Source organism: Sander lucioperca, chromosome 7 (assembly GCF_008315115.2).
Source record: "Sander lucioperca isolate FBNREF2018 chromosome 7, SLUC_FBN_1.2, whole genome shotgun sequence".
In the NCBI taxonomy this organism is placed as follows: domain Eukaryota; kingdom Metazoa; phylum Chordata; class Actinopteri; order Perciformes; family Percidae; genus Sander; species Sander lucioperca.
This window is the reverse complement of record NC_050179.1, coordinates 42981147-43003623: the sequence shown is the minus strand read 5'-3', so window position 1 is coordinate 43003623 and position 22477 is coordinate 42981147. Positions and strand designations below refer to the sequence as shown.

At 43.9% G+C, this 22477-nt stretch overlaps 1 protein-coding gene across 1 annotated transcript in view; it reads right to left on the bottom strand.

Moving 5' to 3' along the window:
- LOC116057569 (UPF0606 protein KIAA1549L-like) overlaps positions 1-22477 on the bottom strand; it is a 131676-nt gene that overhangs the window by 18728 nt on the left and 90471 nt on the right. The window contains exons 9-12 of the mRNA XM_031310106.2: positions 8104-8236; positions 6588-6820; positions 6166-6334; positions 345-442 (exon numbers count right to left, since the gene is read on the bottom strand). Coding sequence (XP_031165966.2) covers positions 345-442; positions 6166-6334; positions 6588-6820; positions 8104-8236 — 633 coding nt within the window. The remainder of the gene's footprint in view (positions 1-344; positions 443-6165; positions 6335-6587; positions 6821-8103; positions 8237-22477) is intronic.

Genomic DNA, 22477 nt, shown 5'->3' with positions numbered 1-22477 from the left:
GTACTTTGTACTGTTAATTCCTACTGGGAATAAATAAACAGGCAAACTATGTAAATTCTTTGAAACATAGCAGAGCAGCGCCTCGCATTAAAGTGGCATGTCTACTCCGTTCACTGCTCACTAATGCCCCCCAACATTTTTTTTTTAACAGCACAGTGGATGTTTTGCTACCTGGTAGAGCATTTACCTCTATAGCATTTAGTCTATACTGTCCTTTACAGAGGGTGCAGTGTGTTCCTTGTTTTTATTTGTTTCGATACATTTACATTTATTTATTTATATATTTAATATATTTTCTCACAAGTGTCTTTTGTTGTCTATATTTGTGTGAGTGTGTGTGGTACCGTCGTAATGAGGTCCCAGGTGGTGGTCCTGGTCTTGAGGGGATCAGTGGCGGGGGAGACCCGATGCCCATATCAGGAAGCTGGGTGAACCGAAAACCCTGCAGAAGCCACAAATGTAACTTTGTCACATATTTAACAAGCATTTGGACTCTACAAAGTACAAAATACAATGAACAATGGTGGAAGGAACAACAAACAAATCTTGATGGATAAAAAGGGCTACAAAATCAGATGGATGTCTGATCAGAGCAAAACAGAAGATACATACAAATTCAAGCTGCATTAGTCTCTTTAATCTCTTTAAAGCTTCTCCCTCTCAGATTCAGCTGTTGACAATTCACATACTGAGAGCACTAATGGCAGCTTTTCTGTCCAACCTCTGTACAAGTCTGTGTCTGTGAGTGATATAATAATTTGAGGATGTTGGTTGTATGAAATGTTGTGTTGCGTGGCCCTATCTACAAATAAAAATTAAATGTGTGCAAAAATGTATATACCTGCATATGCAGATGAACCGACATATGATTATATGATTGGCTCAAAGAGGCAAAAAAACAGTTAGTGCAGATTTAGGTACATTTTCCTACTATTATAATATTTTCATATTTTCACTGCTGTTTTCACATAAATCTACTTTAATGTAGGATGAATTGATTTTATTTTATTAAAGGCAAAAGACAAAAAGTCTTTCACACATGATAGTTTTAACAACTACGTCTCATCAGTTGCTAGTAAACTGGTGGAAAAACTACCTGACCAGTCAGGGCAGTACGGTGAAAGTCACATCCTTGACCTTTAGTCTCAGCAAGAGGTTAAAGGCGATGGCATCTCTTTTGAAAAGGTCAGAGGCAGTTGTACTTGAGAAGCTTAAAACCTAAATAGCTCTAAAGCCACTGGCTTTGACAATATTCCATCTAGATTCTTAAGAGATGCTGCTGAGGTTATCACCCCATGTATCACCCATATCATAAACATGTCTATAGAGCAAGGACATTTCCCCAATGATTTTAAGCTTGCCAGAGTGATTCCACTTTACAAGAAAGGGAGTAAATTAGACCATGGAAACTATAGACCTGTTTCTATTCTGTGTAGTCTGTCAAAGATAATTGAAAAGATCATTTTTGAACAGATTGACAAGTGTCTAGTATCACACAATCTACTCTATGAGTTCCAGTCTGGCTTTCGTAAATCACATTCCACTGACACCTGTTTACTGTATCTAACTGACTACATCAGGAGGGAGGTAGATAAAGGTCATTTTTGTGGTATGGTCATGTTAGACCTGCAGAAGGCCTTTGATACCACTGACCATTGCATTTTGGTACACAAATTAAAAGCCATTGGTTTTAATGGCTTAGCAGTCAGATGGGTGAGTTATTATTTGAAAGATAGGAAGCAGGTGGTGGATATTGGGGGAACAATGTCTCAACCACAATGCATAGACTGTGGGGTCCCGCAAGGGCGTGTCCTGGGTCCACTTTTTTTCCTTCTATATATATATAAATGACCTTAAGTCTGTATGTTCATGTGAACTTTTTTATATGCAGATGATTCAGCGTTATTGGTTTCTCATAAAGATAAGAACATAGTTGAAAGAACTCTCAGTCTAGAACTATTGAATGTCAGCAGGTGGATGTCAGACAATAGGCTATCGCTTCACTTAGGGAAAACGGAAGCCATACTGTTTGGGTCAAAGATAAAACTGAAAAGATCCCCTGGTAAGTAAAGTAAATCAAAAAGTACGTTTCTTGGCCAGAATCTCAAGGTTTCTGGACTTATTTTGACTATGCATGCTGCTCATGGTACAATAGTGTCTTAAAGCACCTGAAACATAGCTCAGAATAAGGTTATAAGGCTTATTCTGAACCTCCCCATGAGATCTCATCTTGACACTTCTCATTTTGAGACTATTGGGTGGTTAAAAGTAGAAGATCGAGTCTCTCAGATTCACCTATGCATGGTACATAGGACTGTGTATGGGGTTGTCCCCAAATATTTAATCAGTTATTTTAACAGAGTAAGAGATGTTCACAGCTACTCCACCAGTGGCAGCTCTACTGATTTTGTACCTCCTGGAGTTAAGAGTAATTTAGGTAAGGAGTCCTTTTTGTATGTAGCAACAAGCCTGTGGAACAGGTTGCCAGGAAATCTAAAGATGGTCAGACGTTTAGGAGGTTTTAAGCAGGCACTGAAAAAATGGCTCGGATGCCAATCTTAGTATGACTTTTTAATACTGTATTTTCTTGATTTATTATATGTATGGTTGTGATGATTGATGCTTGATCTGCTGCCCCCCACCCCCACCCCCCAAGAGACTTAATTGTGTTATCCTGACTTAGTTTTTTTGTTTTTTTAATGTATGGTGCAAAGCTGTATCGTATCTTATAACAAAATAGTCAAATCAAATCAATCAATCAATTCACTTCTGTTCTCATGTAGTTTATCAGATGTAGTCTTTTATGCTTTTAATATATATTTATTACTCATCCTATCATGCCATATGCTGACCTATCCTATTCTCTTCATAGATATCACTGTACATAGTTTGTATTGCAACTACTTTCTTCCACGGAAAATGGTAAGAACAGCTTGTTGACAGCAAAGTCGATGACATATTGTTGGAAATATTGTGAGCACCATATGGAATAATAATTAACCTCCATTCTTTTCTTCTTTTGGGGTAGAGGCAGCAGTGTGAGAAACAGAAGAAGAACCGCTCATACAAACAACTTCACACTCGACACCAGGGGTGTAAAAATAGGCAGTGCTGGTAGTGCGGCTGCGCTGGGGCCCATGGGATGAATGGGCCTGTAGAGAGAGCGGGCCCTCCAACAATGTGTTTGGTGGGCTCTTTCGCGTGATTAAGATTGCCACTTGACAGCTTTCTCTTTGACCTCTCTACCTTCCCAATACAAAAGCCTATAAATTACTCATTTGACTGTAAAATCCAATACATTTACTAAAATATATATACTGTGTGTGTGTTTGTGTATGTGTCTGTGTGTGTGCTTTATAACTAGAAACTAGCGTGCACTGGGGCCCGTTGTGACTACCTTACACCACTGCACTTCCTTGGGTCCTGAGCAATACACCTGGACATGACATAGTTGCCTCACACATCCAACTCACGGCAACTCACGGTCAGAAACACCGGTTAAATACATTCAGCCAAGGTATTTATTTCCTGACAGGCGTATTAATCGCTTGCTTTGGCATAACCACCGTGGTTATAACGTAGAGCATATATTTAATTAGTAGAGATATTTTGCCTGTGGTAACATTATTAGTGCTATCAGTGTTATCATTTAGTATGGCAAGTTTACACAATTTGAGTTAAAATGGCAGAGTGGCGATGTTCCTGTAGGATATCTGCTTGTGCTCGTTGACCCCAGGGAAGTTAAAAAGAGTTTGATTGTAATTGTAGTACTGGTGCATTGAAGTTGACTTGGGAAGTTGGAATTTCCGAGTTCCCAGTCGGAAATATCAACTGGAACCCACCCCTTAAGTCGGATTTCCGATTTCGAAAGTCGGGAGAACTTTACCAATCCCTACATCGCAATCCAAAATGGCTGCTCCAAGCATGAACAGTAGTGATAGTTGTATGAATATACTGGTTTTTTTAGCACTTCTGTCTCATTTGTCTCTCATTAAATCGTCTAAAAGTCGTACACACAGTACTGTCCATCTTCTACCTGTGGACATGTTGCTACGGTCACTGCATGAAAAGTGGGATTTTTGTCAGTAAGCGACACTGTAGATTGTCATGGAAGTTCAGGTTTACGAATGCACACAGCAATTTGCAGGCAACACCGAAAACTGCCATGAATTGTCGGAAATTGACGTGGGCCTTGCTTGGCAGTTGTCCCCCCATGAACCCCCTCCCCCTAATTCTAGGGGAGGCTTTAACATGTAAATGAAAATGCTGTGAGCTATACAAATGCAAATCAGGGTAGCAGCAGGGGGAGTTTTACCTCAGGTGACATTTTTCTAAAAGGTATTAACTTAATTTTAAGAAAATCTCTGGTATAAATAGATCAGGCTCAGTATAGCCTAATTATAGACTCTTAAATTTTAGCTTGAATTGATTTATTTAATGAACGTATGCTAGATTAATTAGTGTGTATGTCATTAGCAATGGCCAATGTTATTACATTACATTACAATACATGTCATTTAGCTGACGCTTTTATACAAAGCGACTTACAATTGCTACATATGTCAGAGGCCGCACGCCTCTAGAGCAACTATGGGTTAAGTGTCTAACACAGACCTACCCAGAGCATCTATAATAAAATTATTTTATAGGCCGAAAATATCCAGACTTTAAAACACAAGATAATTAGTACATACATATTGTTTATCCTGACCAGATTCATTTTCCAAACACAGGCACACATCTGTCACTCAAGGACCGTTTTCCGTCATCAGTTTTTACAGTTTTAAATGAGCTCTGAAGAACCGCTGAGGTGTTGTAAACTCATTGAACACACTGTCAAATAAAACTGCAGTTCATTTTTGACTTATAGTGAGTAAATCTACTGAGAGGCCACCATCTTGGTGGAGTGTGATGTGTAAATGAGAAAGTAGATGTTAAGTCATGTATGTCTTGATTGTAAAACAACTGTGGCTATCTGCACTAGAGTCCTGATCGAGCCGAATTTTTCTGTCCGAGCCTGGCCCGCGTCTGACAGAGCCGTGACTGAACCCGGCACGAGCCCGACAGGCATTAAGAAATTTGTGTCCGAGCCCGACACAGTTAAAATCTCATTTTTTTTCTCATACTAATGACACATGTACGTTTGTTTGTGTGGAAAGCTTTTATTAAGCAACTGTAGAAAGGCATTCGGAAATGTCAACAGATGAGCGCATCAGCGCACACGTGGCAACAAGCGCACGTTAATAAGCTGTTTAATTTAAAATGTTCAATGTGTTAACCTTTCCTGATTGCTTTGTTTCCGCCCGTGGTCAGAAAATCGGGGAGAGTCGTTACCTCCAGGGCCAAAGTTATAAAATGAATAACGTTTAGGTTAAAATCCCGTTTCTGGTGAGCAAATGAATGAACTTGGCTTTCAGTCTGGGGTTCATCTCGGACACCGCACACACTGTGTACAAAAAACTTATTCCACCAACTCTGCTCGGTCGCATCTACACGTCTGCTTCCTCTTTCTCTATCTCTCTTCTGCCCACTTTACACACGCACTGAGCTCTTTTAAAGGAGCCACCGCACCATTTTACAACAAATGTCATATCGCGCTGATGTGACCGAGCCCAACCCGAACCCGACCATAATTTCTAAATATCTGTCCGAACCCGGCCCGGCACGTCGGGTACCGTCGGGACCCGTCAGGCTCGGTTCGGGTATCCATGCCTTAATCTGCGCATCTTTGCCAAGCGCAAACCAGTACAGAAGGCATCAACAAATTGTTGGGGAAGGTCATGCCTCTTTTCCCAATCATTTTTGAGGGTCATAGAAAAATGTATTTCTGGTGAAGGGAGGCTCAAGTCTATTTTGACTGAAGAGCCCAAAACTCCTCCGGTAGCCCCTTAAATAAAAAACGAACAGTCCCTAATAGCTAGGATCTGTATCTGGTTTACTGTCGGGTTTTGAGGTTTGTGCGAGTTCATTTTCTATGGTAGGCCTAATTCTCGCAATATTTCTTCGCTCATTGGGCATATTAGTCGGTGTATGACAATGCACCTGCTGGTATCCTAATTATTAAATTTCATGTAAACAAAGCATGTGTTGTGAAATTAAGGAAAATAGGTTTTTTTTTAATATAATTTGGGTAATTTGGCCCTTAAAAGTCCTTCTACTGCTTACCGGTTTGGGCAGGCTACACTGGTGCATGTCCTCGTAGCCTGCACTCCTCTGCCTGCCTCCACAGGGATGGTTCATGGTCCCCGGGGCACTGGTCACCCCGTCACTGTAGTGACTGGTGTGGGACGGGTTGTAGGCTCTGTGGGCATGATGTTGGTGATGGTAGTGGCTCCTGATGAGAAGGAGGAACGTTAACAAAAAAGAGTCAACAGATGCACACCTTCCTTCTCTTTTCAGTTTTTTGAGTTTGTCTCTAGTGTACTGTATAAAATCAAGCAGACATGTTCAGAAAATCTACTACAATCTACAGCTTGTGGTGGGATGTACACTCTTAAACAAATTGTGTATCGTGGCAACTCTCTATCCTTTCCACAATACTGTAAATCAGGCATGCTAAGAAATAACTGTGAAGATTATACATTTACTTGGTTGGAGGAGAAGGGGGGGCGTGGTCCGGAGGTGCCAGGCTGAAGGCGTTGCCCAGCAACATATGCATCTGCGTGCGGACCTCATCAATGGAAGGCTGAGAGCTGAGTGTGGAGGAGTCGGAGCCACGGTGAGCTTTCACCCCAAGGCTGCCGTTCCCAGTGACACCTCCGTAACCCAGAGAGCTCATCAGACGGTCCACATTGGTCTCCTCAAACGGTTCTGGTTCACCCTGCAGAGCACACACATACGTATGTAATAAACTAGCATCTGAGTGTATTTTCATATAGTCTTTTGGATTTATTAAGTACTAAGTCACTGGACTGTTTTGTCTATTTTTTTGTCTGACATGTCCCTCTATCAATATCACCTGTATGTTTAACAACTGGATTTAATTTAACAGTATCAATTATTCAATTCAATTTTATGTATAGTGTCAAATCATAACAGACAGTTATGTCAGGACACTTAAACGGAGTAGGTCTAGACCACACTCTATAATTAACAAAGACCCAACAATTCCCCCAAGAGCATGCTTTTGGTGCGACAGCGGCATACAGAAGTGGATTTGTTTTTGTTTGGGGTAGGGAGAATGCAAAAAAACACCAGAATTTAAAGTAGAGAGAGACATCCTACTTATATAGGTATACGTTATATACCTACACTGTATCAGTACACACACACAACACACTGCTGTCCTTGTGCCATTTCAAACAGTTTGATGCATCCAAGGCTATTAACCTCTATCAAGTCTTCCATCTGAAACCATAGGCTAAAATCATATTCAGAGTCATTGACATTTAGCTAAGTAGCACGACCGCTGCATAAAGAGATTTCACTCACTCTATCTATCTCCACCATTTTCTTCCTTTTTCCATCTTCTGCTGCCGTTAAAATGAAGGAAGTGCCTTTTCTCTATTCTGTTGTCATTTCCTCTCTTTCTGTATTATTTCCCTTTGTCTTTATCTTTCTTTTTTTGGTGCAGGTTTATAAAGTTCATTGAAAGGTGATTTGTTAATCCTCAATGTGTAAGCTCACAGCATCAGAGTTGGAGTGAAGGAGGAAAAGAAAGGATTAAAGTTATAAATGCTCTCAGAAGATTATTTTATTCGTTTGACAAAGTGGCAAAGCTTTACATTGCCACAACTATCATGTGAGCTTTTTGGAAGAAGGATCCATCCACGGTTTCATTATTGCTCTGTATGACTCACGTGGTCAGAGTTTGAACTTCAGCTGCTTTATTACAGTTTCTTACAGGATCCAACTTCAAAATTCTTTAAAGCTATGCATGGTCTTGCCTCTCCTTGAATATATCCTACAGTAAATCCCTCACATCCTCTACTCACTCGATCCTGGTTCAAACTTAAGAGTTATAGAGGTGTTTGCTTCAGCTACAGTCTTTTCCTGTATCTGACATGTTTTTCTAACCTAATTTCTGGCTCAGTGTTTTAAAATACAACAAATAACATTGACACGGCATTCATCAGAAGATCCATGACTTTTCCAGTTTCTCACATCATAGCCGTTGTTCCGGATGCCCCTCCTGGATCTTTCTCTCAGCACAAGCAGGTCCATCTCCGTCTCTACTGGGCTTGGGCTGCTCAGAGACTGCCTGCTCCAATAGGTTGGCTCCCGTGGGTGGGAGTACCTGATGGACAGGTGTAAAACAAAACACTCTAAAAAACTCAGGGCCAGCTCAGGGCCATACTGTAAATGTTAAATGAACTGCATTTATATAGAGCTTTTCCAGTCTTTACCCAAAGCGCTCTACTCTACATTCACACACTGGTGGCCGAGGCTACCATACAAGGTGCCACCTGCGCATCAACATAACATTAACACACATTTGTGTCGAAAGACAATTCAGCATGTAGACTACAGTCTGCAGTATTGTATATCTGGGTATCTTATTCCCTCCCAGTTAAAAGACCTAGTTAAAGTTAATTTGGATGCATTATTGAATAAAATCTCTTGTAATGTTAATAGATGGGTGACTTTCAATCTCTCAATAGCAGAGAAGGTCAATGTTATTGTGATATCTTCAGATATCCATTAATAATGCAGACACTTCAGTTTCCATCAAGCTAGCTTTATTGCAGGCAACACTTTGGTAACGTTACAACATGACCTACATGGGGTATTTACTCTACGGTCTACTCCTTATAACCAATACAATGGAGCTCCTACTGGTCATAGGATGTAATAGCATTCAACAGTCACTATATAAAATCCTTCCCTCCTTAAATGGGAACTACTCTGTTACTCAAAACCTGGTTTTCTTCCCACACTTACAGAAAACATCAACAAACAAAGGTGACTTAATTTCGAAACACCCATCAGTGTATCATTCCTCCTACCCCTAGTTCTTTTACTAACACAGTCTGTCGTTGTGACAACACAGAGACACTTCATAAACATAAACTTGGACACCTTGAACATTTCAGTCCCAAAACAAGTATCCTGAAAAAAAAAGTGATGCTAGGTAAATCTGGCAAATCTACCGTACGTTTTACACAAAATAATGTCTCATCTTTGCATCACTAACATGTACATCACTAACATGTCCCACATTTTACAAAGTCCTTCATAAAAGCTGGTGGTCTCCTGTTCTGTGAGGTCGGATCAACACCTTAGTTGGCGAATCACCAGGTGCAGTGCCCTCTTTGTCATGTTTCACCATGGGCACAACTTTGTCATCCACCTGCAGTATTTGTGTCCTTTGTCTCTATGCTGGTCACTGGTGGTAGTGCTGCACACACCTCTTCATCTGTGAGCTCTAGCGTCGAAACTGGCACATCTTGCTCTAGCTTGCAGTTGATCTACATGTCGCCTCACCACTTTACCATTTCCCAGCAACACTAGGAAACTGTAATCTCCTGAATCAGTCCTAGTATCCACTTAGGTCCCCATCCATAGTTTTTGGTATAGACATGGTATCCTGCCACAAAGTTGCATTCTTTGGCATGTCTGTCATGGTGAGCTTGTTTTGCTTCCACCTTCTTATTTAGGTCAGGGTGTATGAGATCAAGTGTACATCTCAACTTCCTACCCATCATCATGGATGACAGTCCAGTTGTTGACTGCGGAGTGATGCAGTAGCTGAATAATAATAATAATAATAATAATAATAACTAGAACTGCAAGCAGTTCTGACGGGGCCCAAGCCACCCACGGCAGTCGCCCCCGAAGCCCGGGGGAACGTGCGAAAGCGGAACCCGAAGCCGGGCGGCGGGGAGGCAAACGTCGCTAAACATCGAGAGGCGCGAGCCGCGACGTCTGCGGTACGCCGCCGTTGGAAACGTAGCGGTCACCAGTTCACCTCCACGCATATACGGACTACCTTTAAGAATTCTCTACAATAAACAAACTTCTTAACCCCCCTGACCGCGGGAGACAGCAGAGAAAAATGAGAGAGTGACCGAGAGGGTGGAGGGGGGAGGCAGGTGTGGAGGTTGAAGGAGCAGGGGAGGTGGTCAAGTTGTTGCAAATGGCATCATAAGCACTGATTTATGTTTTCCTCCGTGGGTGCTTCGTGGGAAATTAAGAATCAATGCCACCTACATAACCAATCACACTATGACAGACGCTCCACTTAGCACCAACTGCAATGTTTAATTGCACAGTATCGGCACCTATGAATGGTGTTGATTTTGGATTGAAAAAGTGAGAGAAAAGAGTTGCATTTGTCCACTCTGAAGGTTGTAGAAACTTTGTCAAGTGGGTTAAGTAGTTTGTTTATTGTAAAACACCAGGGGAGCACACACAAGCAAAAACCAAAACCTAACGGTAAGAGGCAAACCTCAGTAAATATTGAGAAGTGTGAGCTGCAAGGTCTGTGGTACATTTCCATTGCAAATATCCCATTAACATTGAGTAAAAGGGCCAAAACTCGTCTACATTAATTATAGCGCACCCTAATGGCCGATCTTCGCCAAATTTGGTACAGAGCCTCAGAGCGGCATGCCGAATGAGCACTACAAGTTTCGTGTTGATTGCATTTACTGTGGCAGAGATATTGCAATTGCAAATTCCCCATTTAAATGCATTGTTATTGGCCAAAACAAATAAACGTTGCTTATAGCGCCCCCTAAAGGCCGATCTTTGCCAAATTTGGTAGAGAGCATCGTAGTGGGATGATGAACAACGATCTCAATTTATTTGCTGATAACATTTAATTTGGCCGAGATATGATATGATACGTGTGTGGTAGCTAGCTAGGAAAATGTGGTCGTCAAATGTGCAAACTGTAACGTAGTAAAATTCCTTGGGTAACTTTTGGTCATGTCCATCTGGAGATGCTACCTACCAGGTTTCGTGCTGATCCGTCATACGGCCTAGGACGAGTTCGAAAAAGTTGGTTTTGCGCATTGTGCGATATTGCGGAAAAAAATGTAAGCGAAAATGGGCGTGGCCTATATGATGTGATTCAGCTTGATTCAAGGAACACGTGGAAGTATTTTTTATGTGCGATGTGTAATGTGGGAGTTAAAGGCAAAAAACCATTAAAGCGCCACCTAGTGGTCCACATGTGTAATTTTTGGTAGGTGTGGTCCATGACCCATTGTCTATCTACCCTGTAAATTTATAGTTGTTCACATTAGTGTAAGTAGTAAATGTAGACGTGGGTCCCATAGGCCATGCCCACTTTGACCCCTCGGTACCCCACTCTAGGGTTGGCCTCAGGAGTGGCTCTAGATGGTACCCATCAAATTTTGTAAAAATCAGATTAGCGGTTCATGAGATGATCTTCATGAGAAACTTTTTGTACTTGTAGCGCCCCCTAGTGGCCACTTTTTGTAAAACGGGTGATTGACCTTCAGAGGGTCATGCTAAACAAGAATCTAAAGTTTGGCATTGATGGCATTTATTTTGGCCGAGCCATGGCAAAGTTGGTGTTTTCATAGTTAGCTACACAAATTTGTTTGTGCGTAATATGCGCAATTTTTATCCTATCAAAATTCTTTTTTAGGGGTCCAAGCCCGAGTCTGTAAGAACGGGCAATAGCAAAGCTATGCCGTTCATACAGCAGGGCTGTAGAACCCTATTGTTTTTCTACTGATTTTTCCTCTTCATTATTATTCTTCTCCGCCTAAAACTCCGACTACAGCCTAAACCGTACATGGTGGGGGGTTGCCGTTTTCAGGACTGGTCCGAAACTCCGCAAGGACCTCAGGCGCAAAAATTGACCCACTTCCACCACTAGGTGGCGCTATAGCAGAAAAAACGCATTTTGGCTCTATAACTCCCTATAACTCCCACACCGTACACCCTACATTCAAAACTCATACATCCACGCGTTCCCTGGATCCAACTGAATCACGTGATATAGGCCACGCCCATTTCCGCCTAGACTTTTATGCGTGAAAAATCGCAATTTATCAAAAACCTACTTTTTCGAACTCCTCCTAGACCGTGCGACCGATCTGCACGAAACTTGGACCGTAGCATCTCCAGACCGACCTGACAAAAAGTTAATAAAAAGAATTTTTATAGGACAAAAATTGCGCATATTACGGACGAACAAATTTGTGTAGCTAACTATGAAAACACCAACTTTGCCATATCTCAGCCAAAATAAAGGCTATCAACGCCAAACTTTAGATTCTTGTTTGACATGACCCTTTGGAGGTGCCCCACGCGTTTTACGAAGATTGGTCACTAGGGGGCGCTACAAGTACAAAAAGTTTATATCTCATGAACGGCTCATCCGATTTTTACAAAATTTGATGGGCACCACCTAGGGACACTTCTGACGCCATGTCTAGAGTGGGGTACTGAGGGGTCAAAGTGGGCGTGGCCTATGGGACCCAAGTCTAGATTCACCACTTACACTAATGTGAACAACTTTAAATTTACAGGGTAGATAGACAATGGGTCATGGACCACACCTACCAAAAATTACACATGTGGACCACTAGGTGGCGCTATAATGTTTTTTTGCCTTTATCTCCCACATTACACATCGCACATTAGAAAACCATACATCCACTTGTTCCTTGAATCAAGCTGAATCACATGATATAGGCCACGCCCATTTTTGCTTAAAATCTTTTTCGCAAAATCGCGCAATGTGCAAAACCAACTTTTACGAACTCGTCCTAGGCCGTGCGACGGATCAGCTCGAAACCTGGTAGGTAGCATCTCCAGATGGACCTGACCAAAAGTTACCCAAGGAATTTTGCTATGTTAAAGTATGCGCATTTGACGACCAAACAAATTTGCATAGCTAGCTACCGCACACGTATCATATCATATCTCGGCCAAATTAAATGTTATCAGCAAGAAACTTCAGGGCATTGTTCAAGATGCCACTCTGATGCTCTGTACCAAATTTGGCGAAGATCGGCCTTCAGGGGGCGCTATAAGCAACCTTTATTTGTGTTGGCCAATAACTCAATGCATTTGAATGGGGAATTTGCAATTGCAATATCTCTGCCACAGTACATGCAATCAACACGAAACTTGTGGTGCTCGTTCGGCATGCGGCTCCGAGGCTCATTACCAAATTTGGCGAAGATCGGCCATTAGGGGGCGCTATAATCAACGTATACATGTTTTGGCCCTTTTACTCAATTGTAATGGGATATTTGCAATGGAAATGTACCACAGACCTTGCAGCTCACACTTCTCAATATTTACTGACGTTTGCCTCTTACCGTTAGGTTTTGGTTTTTACTTTTGCGTGCTCCTTTGGTTTTTTACAATAAAACAAACATCTTAACCCACCTGACAAAGTTTCTACAACCTTCACAGTGGACAAATGCAACTCTTTTCTCTCACTTTTTCAATCCAAAATCTACACCATTCGTAGGCGGCGATACCGTGCAATTAAACATTGCAGTTGGTGCTAAGTGGAGCGTCCGTCGTAGCGTGATCGGTTACGTCGGTGGCATCGATGCTTAATTTCCCACGAAGCACCCACGGAGGAAAACATAAATCGGCGCCTGTGACGTCGTTTACAACAACTTGACCACCTCCCCCGCTCCTTCAACCACCACACCTGCCTCCACCCTCTCGGTCACTCTCTCATTTCTCTCAGCTGTGTCCCGCGGTCAGGGGGGTTAAGAAGTTTGTTTGTTGTAGAGAATTCTTAAAGGCGGTCCGTACACGCGTGGAGGTGAACAGTCGACCGCTACTTTTGCGACGGCGACGCACCGCAGACGTCGTGGCTCGCGCCTCTCGACGTTTAGCGACGTTCGCCTCCCCTCCGCCCGGCTTCGGGTTCCGCTTTCGCGCGCTCCCCCGGGCGTCGGGGGCGACTGGCGTGGGTGGCTTGGGCCCCGTCATAACTGCTTGCAGTTCTAGTATTAACTTTTTGTCCGGCCCATCTGGAGATGCTACATGCCAAATTTCGTGCCGATCGGTCGCACGGTCTAGGAGGAGTTCGAAAAAGTAGGTTTTTGATAAATCACGATTTTTCACGCATTAAAGTTTAGGCGGAAATAGGCGTGGCCTATATCACGTGACTCAGTTGGATCCAGGGAACGCGGGGATGTATGGTTTTTGAATGTAAGGTGTACGGTGTGGGAGTTATAGGGCCAAACGCGTTTTTTCTGCTATAGCGCCACCTAGTGGTGGAAGTGAGTCTATTTTTGAGCCTGAGGTCCTTGCAGAGTTTGGGACCATTACTGAAAATGCCAACCCCCCACCGTGTACGGTTTAGGCTGTAGTCGGAGTTTTAGGCGGGGAAGAATAATGAAAAACTAGAACTGCAAGCAGTTATGACGGGGCCCAAGCCACCCACGGCAGTCGCCCCCGACGCCCGGGGGAGCGTGCGAAAGCGGAACCCGAAGCCAGGGGGCGGGGAGGCAAACGTCGCTAAATATCGAGAGGCGCGAGCAGCGACGTCTGCGGTACGTCGCCGTTGCAAACGTAGCGGTCAACAGTTCACCTCCACACGTATACGGACCACCTTTAAGAATTCTCTACAATAAACAAACTTCTTAACCCCTCTGACCGCGGGAGACAGCAGAGAAAAATGAGAGAGTGACCGAGAGGGTGGAGGGGGGAGGCAGGCGTGGTGGTTGAAGGAGCAGGGGAGGTGGTCAAGTTGTTGCAAATGTCATTTGTCATAGGCGCCGATTTATGTTTTCCTCCGTGGGTGCTTCGTGGGAAATTAAGCATCAATGCCACCGACGTAACCAATCACGCTATGACAGGTGCTCCACTTAGCACCAACTGCAATGTTTAATTGCACGGTATCGCCGCCTTTGAATGGTGTTGATTTTGGATTTAAAAAGTGAGAGAAAAGAGTTGCATTTGTCCACTGTGAAGGTTGTAGAAACTTTGTCAGGTGGGTTAAGAAGTTTGTTTATTGTAAAAAACCAAAGGAGCACGCAAAAATGAAAACCAAAACCTAACGGTAGGAGGCAAACATCAGTAAATATTGAGAAGTGTGAGCTGCAAGGTCTGTGGTATATTTCCATTGCAAATATCCCATTACAATTGAGTAAAAGGGCCAAAACTGGTCTACGTTGATTATAGCGCCCCCTAATGGCCGATCTTCGCCAAATTTGGTACAGCGCCTCAGAGCCGCATGCCGAACGAGCACCACAAGTTTCGTGGTGATTGCTTTTACCGTGGCAGAGATATTGCATATGCAAATTTCCCATTTAAATGCATTGAGTCATTGGCCAAAACAAATAAACGTTGCTTATAGCGCCCCCTAAAGGCCGATCTTCGCCAAATTTGGTACAGAGCATCATAGTGGCATGTTGAACAAGCATCCCAAGTTCCTTGCTGATAACTTTTAATTTGGCCGAGATATGATATGATACGTGTGTGGTAGCTAGCTATTTAAATTTGTTTGGTCGTCAAATGCGCATACTTTAACGTAGCAAAATTCCTTGAGTAACTTTTGGTCAGGTCCATCTGGAGATGCTACCTACCAGGTTTCGAGCTGATCCGTCGCACGGCCTAGGACGAGTTCGAAAAAGTTGGTTTTGCGCATTGCACGATTTTGCGAAAAAGATTTTAAGCAAAAATTGGCGTGGCCTATATCATGTGATTCAGCTTGATTCAAGGAACACGTGAATATATGGTTTTCTAATGTGTGATGTGTAATGTGGGAGTTAAAGGCAAAAAACCATTATAGCGCCACCTAGTGGTCCACATGTGTACTTTTTGGTAGGTGTGGTCCATTACCCATTCTTTATCTACCCTGTAAATTTAAAGTTGTTCACATTAGTGTAAGTGGTGAATCTAGACTTGGGTCCCATTGGCCACGCCCACTTTGACCCCTCAGTACCCCACTCTAGACATGGCCTCAGGAGTGTCTCTAGATGGTACCCATCAAATTTTGTAAAAATCTAATTAGCCGTTCATGAGATATAAACTTTTTGTACTTGGAGCGCCCCCTAGTGACCAATTTTCGTAAAACGCATGGGGGACCTCCAGAGGGTCATGGCAAACAAGAATCTAAAGTTTGGCGTTGATAGCCTTCATTTTGGCTGAGATATGGCAAAGTTGGTGTTTTCATAGTTAGTTACACAAATTTGTTTGTGCGTAATATGCGCAATTTTTATCCTATAAAAAATCTTTTTATTAACTTTTTGTCAGGTCGGTCTGAAGATGCTACGGTCCAAGTTTCGTGCAGATCGGTCGCACGGTCTAGGAGGAGTTCGAAAAAGTAGGTTTTTGATAAATCGCGATTTTTCACGCATAAAAGTCTAGGCGGAAATGGGCGTGGCCTATATCACGTGATTCAGTTGGATCCAGGGAACACGTGGATATATGGATTTTAAATGTAAGGTGTACGGTTTGAGTTACAGAGATCCGGAGTAGAGATAGGGAGGATGTTGGTCTGAGGCTTGATGAGGTTGTTCATTGTGGAGAAGAGGGTTCTGGGGTTTTGACAGGGGTTGGTGAGGATGGTGGAGAGGTAGGCAGATTTGGCAGCATTGAGGTCGTCTTTGTAGGCAGTGAGGTGGAGTTTATAGGCTTCATGGTGGACTGTGAGAGCAGATTTTTTTGTCAGACGTTCAAGTTGGCGGCCAGTTTCATTTTCCGGAGTGCAGGTGTGTACCAGAGTGAAGAGGTGTTAAAAGTGACGTTTTCTGTTTTGAGGGGGGCCAGAGTGTTGAGGAAGGTAGACAAGGTGGAATTCAGGTGGTTTGTGAGATCATCAGGTGAGGTGAGGGTTGAGTCCAGGTGGAGAGTGATGGAGAGCAGGTCAGAGAGATGGTGGGGATCGATAGATTTAAGATTGCGGAAGGTGATTTTTCTGAGGAGGCGGGGGAGTGGGGTTGGAGAAGGGATGGTGAACCGTATGAGTTTGTGATCAGAGAGGGGAAAGAGGCATGGATGGAGGTCAGGCACCAGTTGGTTTGTGGAGCAGACCAGGTCGAGGATGTGTCCTTTTTCATGGGTGGGGAATGTGACATGTTGGGTGAGAGTGAAGTTGTCTAGTAAGATGGTGAATTCTGATGACAGCTTGCAGGTGGGGGAGTCCATGTGGATGTTTAAGTCACCGAGTAGCAGCAGACGTGGATAGAGAGATGAGGCTAGCGTGAGGAGTTCAGTAAAATCAGAGAGGAAGGAGGGATTTGGTTTAGGTGGCCGGTAAATGAGGATGACTGTCATGGAGGAAAGAGCTTTGAAGGCGAGACATTCAAATGATGATACTGAGGGGAGGGTGAGTTCTGTGATCTGGAAGTTCTGACTGAAAATAACGGCGAGGCCACCACCACGGCGGGAGGGGTGGGGTTTGCAGATGTAGTTGTAGCCAGGGGGGGATGCTTGGTTGAGGGAGAAGAAGTCGTTGGGTTGTTGCCAGGTTTCGGTGAGCAGAAGGAAGTCCAGAGTGTTGTCGAGGATTACTTCATGGAGGGCAGGGGCTTTATTGTTGAGCGATCGGGTGTTGTGGAGGGCAAAGTTGGCATGGTGAGAGGGTGGTGGGATGGGGGCAGGCTGGAGAAATCTGAGGTTGTCCCGGTTAGCAGTGAGTGTGGTCGGTGGGGAGGGGGGGTGTTGCAGTTGAGGGGGGACAGTGAGTGGATTTGCAAATGATTGGAGAATAGGTGTATGTGAAGTGCGGATAGCACTGTAGTCCAGTCCGGGTTTTCTGTGCAGCCAGACGGTGCGTTCGGCCCTATGTGATCCAGTGGGGGAAGCATTCTGATGACGTGGGAGAGGTGCGACAGAGCGTGCAGGTGACCAGATGGATGGAATGGATTGTCTGTGGTGAAGTAAACAAACTTGCGGTGAGAGCTTCTGTGTATATAACGGGTCGAGTCGAAGTCCGAGCTGTTTGATGACTGGGATGCAGGATGGAATGGAGTAGTTGGAGATATTGACCAGTTGCAGAGTTGAATATTTGAGCATGATGCCGAGCGGAGTGACTGAGAGCTCCGTGATAGCAGTTAGCCATGGACTAGGGGCACAGAGGTGGATGATGATGTGAGTGCCAAAATGATCCACGGCATGACAGGAGGAGCTGAAAGTCCAGTCTCGGTCACGGCTCGCATCTGCTGGAGGTTGCCTGTGAGAAGGAGGTAGGCAATCAGGTTAGCCGCTGTAGCAGCTAGCATTAGCCGCCACGCGTTGGGTGAACGAGGGCAGCCAGCTAGCGGCTAACCGACGAGGCGACAGTCCGGTCGAGGAGCCCAAGCGGCTTCGGGAACCAGCTGAGAAGCTGTCCAGAGGTAGAGAGGCTGTCCAGAGGTAGGGGTACAGCGAATACAAACAAGCAGGAACACAAGAGGCAATAGCAGACGGAGAAGCGGCGAATAAACAGCGCCAGCGTCCTCTCACGTCATATGTTCTTTCCTGGAGAATAACGCTCTGTATAGCTTTGTGTCCAGTGTATCACCTGTACTCTTTTTCATGAGGTCTTTGAAAGTTTGTACAGCTCTTTCGGCCAAGCCGTTAGATGAGGGGTGGTACGGGTACACATCTAGCCACTTTGAATGTGCATCCACAATCACTAAAAACATTTTACCCATAAAAGGACCTGCATAGTCTCCAAGGTTTCTCAGGCCACTCCCATGGGTGGAGCGGTGCACATGGAGGTGCCTTTCTGTTTTTTTGGCATGTGGTGCATGCTTTGACCTTGTTCTCAATGTCTGTGTCCATTTGAGGCCACCACATGTAACTCCTTGCCAGGCCTTTCATGCGGATCATCCCTGGGTGTGACTGATGCAGCTGTTCCATCGTGAGGACTCGTCCAATCTCTGGTATCACAATGCGGGCTCCCCAAAACACACATCCATCCTGCACACTCAGCTCCTGTTGTCTCTGTTTATAGGGTATGAAGTCTCTGTCTAGATTGTTTGGCCAACCTCTTTGTACATACTCACATACCCTTGACAGTATTGGATCTTTAGTTTTCCATTTCTGCATCTGGTCTGAGTTGGTTAGTGGACTCTGCTCCTGGTCCAACACTAATACCCATTCTTCTGATGGTGGACTTCCGGGTGTCTCTGGCAGCGGGATACGGCTAAGTGCATCTGCGTTACCATTGTCTTTACCCGCTCTGTAAAGGATTACGTACTCATATGCTCTTAGTAGTACCGCCCATCTCATTATCCTCTGTGACGCCATCTGTGGTACGGCTTTCATCTCATGGAATAAGCTTATCAATGGTTTGTGATCTGTGTAAATCACGAATCTCCTTCCATACAAGTACTTGTGAAAATACTGTACTCCAGAAATGACAGCTAATCCCTCTTTATCTAGCTGGGAATAGTTCTTTTCTGCAGCGGTCAGTGTTCTTGATGCAAACCCTATGGGTTTCTCCTCTCCATCTGCCATACGGTGAGCAAGCACCGATCCCACCCCGTATGGAGATGCATCATCACGCACATGACAGAATCAGTTTGTTTTTTTCATCATAGTGTACTGTAACCGAGGTTACACTGCTGGATTGCAAAAGTTCTTTTGACTGTTCAAAAGCCTTGACTTGTTCTGTTTCCCAATACCACGGTACATCCTTTCTCAGCAGTTTATGCAGAGGTGCCAGTAATGTGGACAAATTTGGTAGGAACTTGTAAAAATTCAACAATCCCAAATAAGCTTTGAGTTCAGTCACTGAGGTGGGTGTTGGCGCCTCCTTCACAGCTTTCATCTTCGCTGGCAGTGGATGCAGCCCTGTCTTGTCCACCCAATGACCTAAGAATGTCACTTCCTTCTTCATAAACTGGCACTTGCTTCTTTTCAAGCATAATCCAGCATTCTCCACTCGTTGCAGCACTTGGTCCAATGTCTGAAGGTGATCTTTGTCATTCTCTCCCGTGAAAATGATGTCATCAAGGTATACTGCCACATTTTCGATTCCCTGCAGTACACCCTCCATGGTACGCTGAAAGATGGCTGGGCTGGAACTAACTCCAAAAGGTAGCCTTGTGTATGTGAAAAGCCCCTTATGTGTGTTCACAATGACATACTTTCTCAACTCTTCATCCAAGACAATCTGTTGATAGGCATGGCTCATGTCTAACTTGGTGTATTTCTCTACCCAAGTTAAACAGGCTATCATGTCCTCCATTCTTGGTATGGGGTACTGTTCAATGGGTGACACTTTGTTTACTGTAAGTTTATAGTCCCCACAAATTCTTGTGTTGGAGCCTGGTTTGAGGACTGGTACAATGGGTGCCGCCCATTCTGAAAACTTCACTGGCTCTATAATTTTCTCCTGTAAGAGCCTCTCCAACTCCTGATCCACTTTCTTTTTCATGGCAATAGGTACTGATCTTGGCTTATTGAAGCAGGGTGTTGCGTCACAGGCTGCAGCTGTTGCCATGGCCCTGGTCCGTGCCCTGCTATGCCCCACTACGTCCTCTATGCCCTGCAGTGCCCTGCTACGTCCTGCTATGCCCTGCTACACCCTGTAACGCCCTGCAGTGCCCTGCTATGCCATGAACTACTACAACAACTATTTCTAGTCATAGTTCCATTACCTTTATAGTATAATTGCCACTGTTCATCACACCCCCAACCGGCACCGTCAGACACCACCTATCAAGAGCCTGGGTCTGTCCGAGGTTTCTCCCTAAAAGGAAGTTTTCCTCACCACCCAAGGTTTCTCCCTAATAGGAAGTTTCTCCTCGCCACTGTCACACTAAATGCTTGCTCTTGGGGGAATTACTGGAATTGTTGGGTCTTTGTGAATTAGTGTGTGTGATCTAGACCTACTCTATCTGTAAAGTGTCTTGAGATAACTCTTGTTATGATTTGATACTATAAATAAAATTGAATTGAATCGAATGTATTTTTGCTGTGAAGCTAGCTCATCCTTAAACACAGTTTCATATTTGTTACATTTTGTCCATTTACTTTGAGCTCTTTTTGAATAGGCTCTTCTTTGGGAATGGCTATCTCTTCATCTATGCTGTACATGGTCATGTTACTAGCCTTCATGTGATACACAGTCAAAACCTCCTCAGTTTCACTATCATCCCCTTCACTTTATATGAAATTAGCTCTCTTGCCGAACTTACTCTGTCCACCTTTACCTTATATGGTCTTTTCTTTTTGCCCTATTTTGGTTCTGCCAGCTCTTTTTATGTGCCCCATCTTCCAACAGTTATGACACTTCTCATTAGCAAACCTGCAGTCTTTAGCCAAGTGGCTGTCACCGCCACATCTGTAGCATTTCCTCGCGCCTGGCTGTGGTTTTGCGCGGGCGTCACACACCTTGTTCACTGAACCCATGGTTCGGTTCCACTTGCTATGTTCTTGCATGCCATGCAAGTCCACAATATCCCTGTTAGCTGCTTCCATGGCTTGTGCAAACTTGAGCGCTCTCTTAAAAAGTCAATCCGTCCTCCGACAGCAGTCTCCGCTGTATTCTGTCGTCATTTATCCCGCAAATCAGATGGTCTCGCAGCATCATCATCAACGAATCACCAAAGTTACAGTTGAATTTCCACCGTTGCATTATCTCACTTGACTTAGGGTGAAAATAATTTTTCCACAGCCTCACCAGTTCAATGTGCGAGCGATCTCCTGGTTTATCTGGACTGAGCAGATTCCTCATTAGTGCGTAGGTCTGGATCCCTACTCTGCACAGCTCGTTTCTTGTCTTCATCCTCAATGTCGTTCGCCATGAAAAAATGGTCCAGAATTTCACAGTATTCCTCCCATGACTGTGACCTTGCATCAAACGGCGCCACCACACCCACTGTAGCAGCCATTCTTGCTAGCAGCACGTTGTCACTCCTTCGACTGTTAGCAATAGCTTCACTTCACTCATTAAACAGCACGACCGACATTTTCTTGCCACAGGATTTTATCCTTGTCGCCATGTGTGATATCTTCAGATATCCATTAATAATGCAGACACTTCAGTTTCCGTCGAGCTAGTTTTATTGCAGGCAACACTTTGGTAATGTTACAACATGACCTACATGGGGTATTTCCTCTACGGTCTACTGCCGCTCCCCACTCTCGGTAAACTCCTTATAACCAATACAATGGATCCCCCTACTGGTCATAGGATGTAATAGCATTCAACAGTCACTACATAAAAGTTATAAAAATGGATTGTGTTCCCAAGCTCAATTACCTTATCTAATCTCTTTCTCTGGAGGTTCCCCTGTCATATTTTAAATGGTTTGACAGGATAACAAAGACCTTTATATGTAATGGAACAAAAAAAACAGTTACATTTTAATAAATGTACAAAGACCGATTGATAGAGGAGGTTTGGGTCTACCAAATATGTTGTATGTAAGTATGTATGTATTATTACTATACTTTGAACTTAAGGCATCTGGCCCACTGGTCACTTCCTCCTGAGAGAGCCCCACTCTGGTATTGTATTGAGCAATCTGTTCTTGCCCCATTATAGCCTTTACAAAGCCTGTCTGTTAAACTGTATGGTGCGGCAAAAACACATCCGATAATCTGTCACTTAAGTGGCCTGGCTGTTTGAACTGGATCCATATCTAAA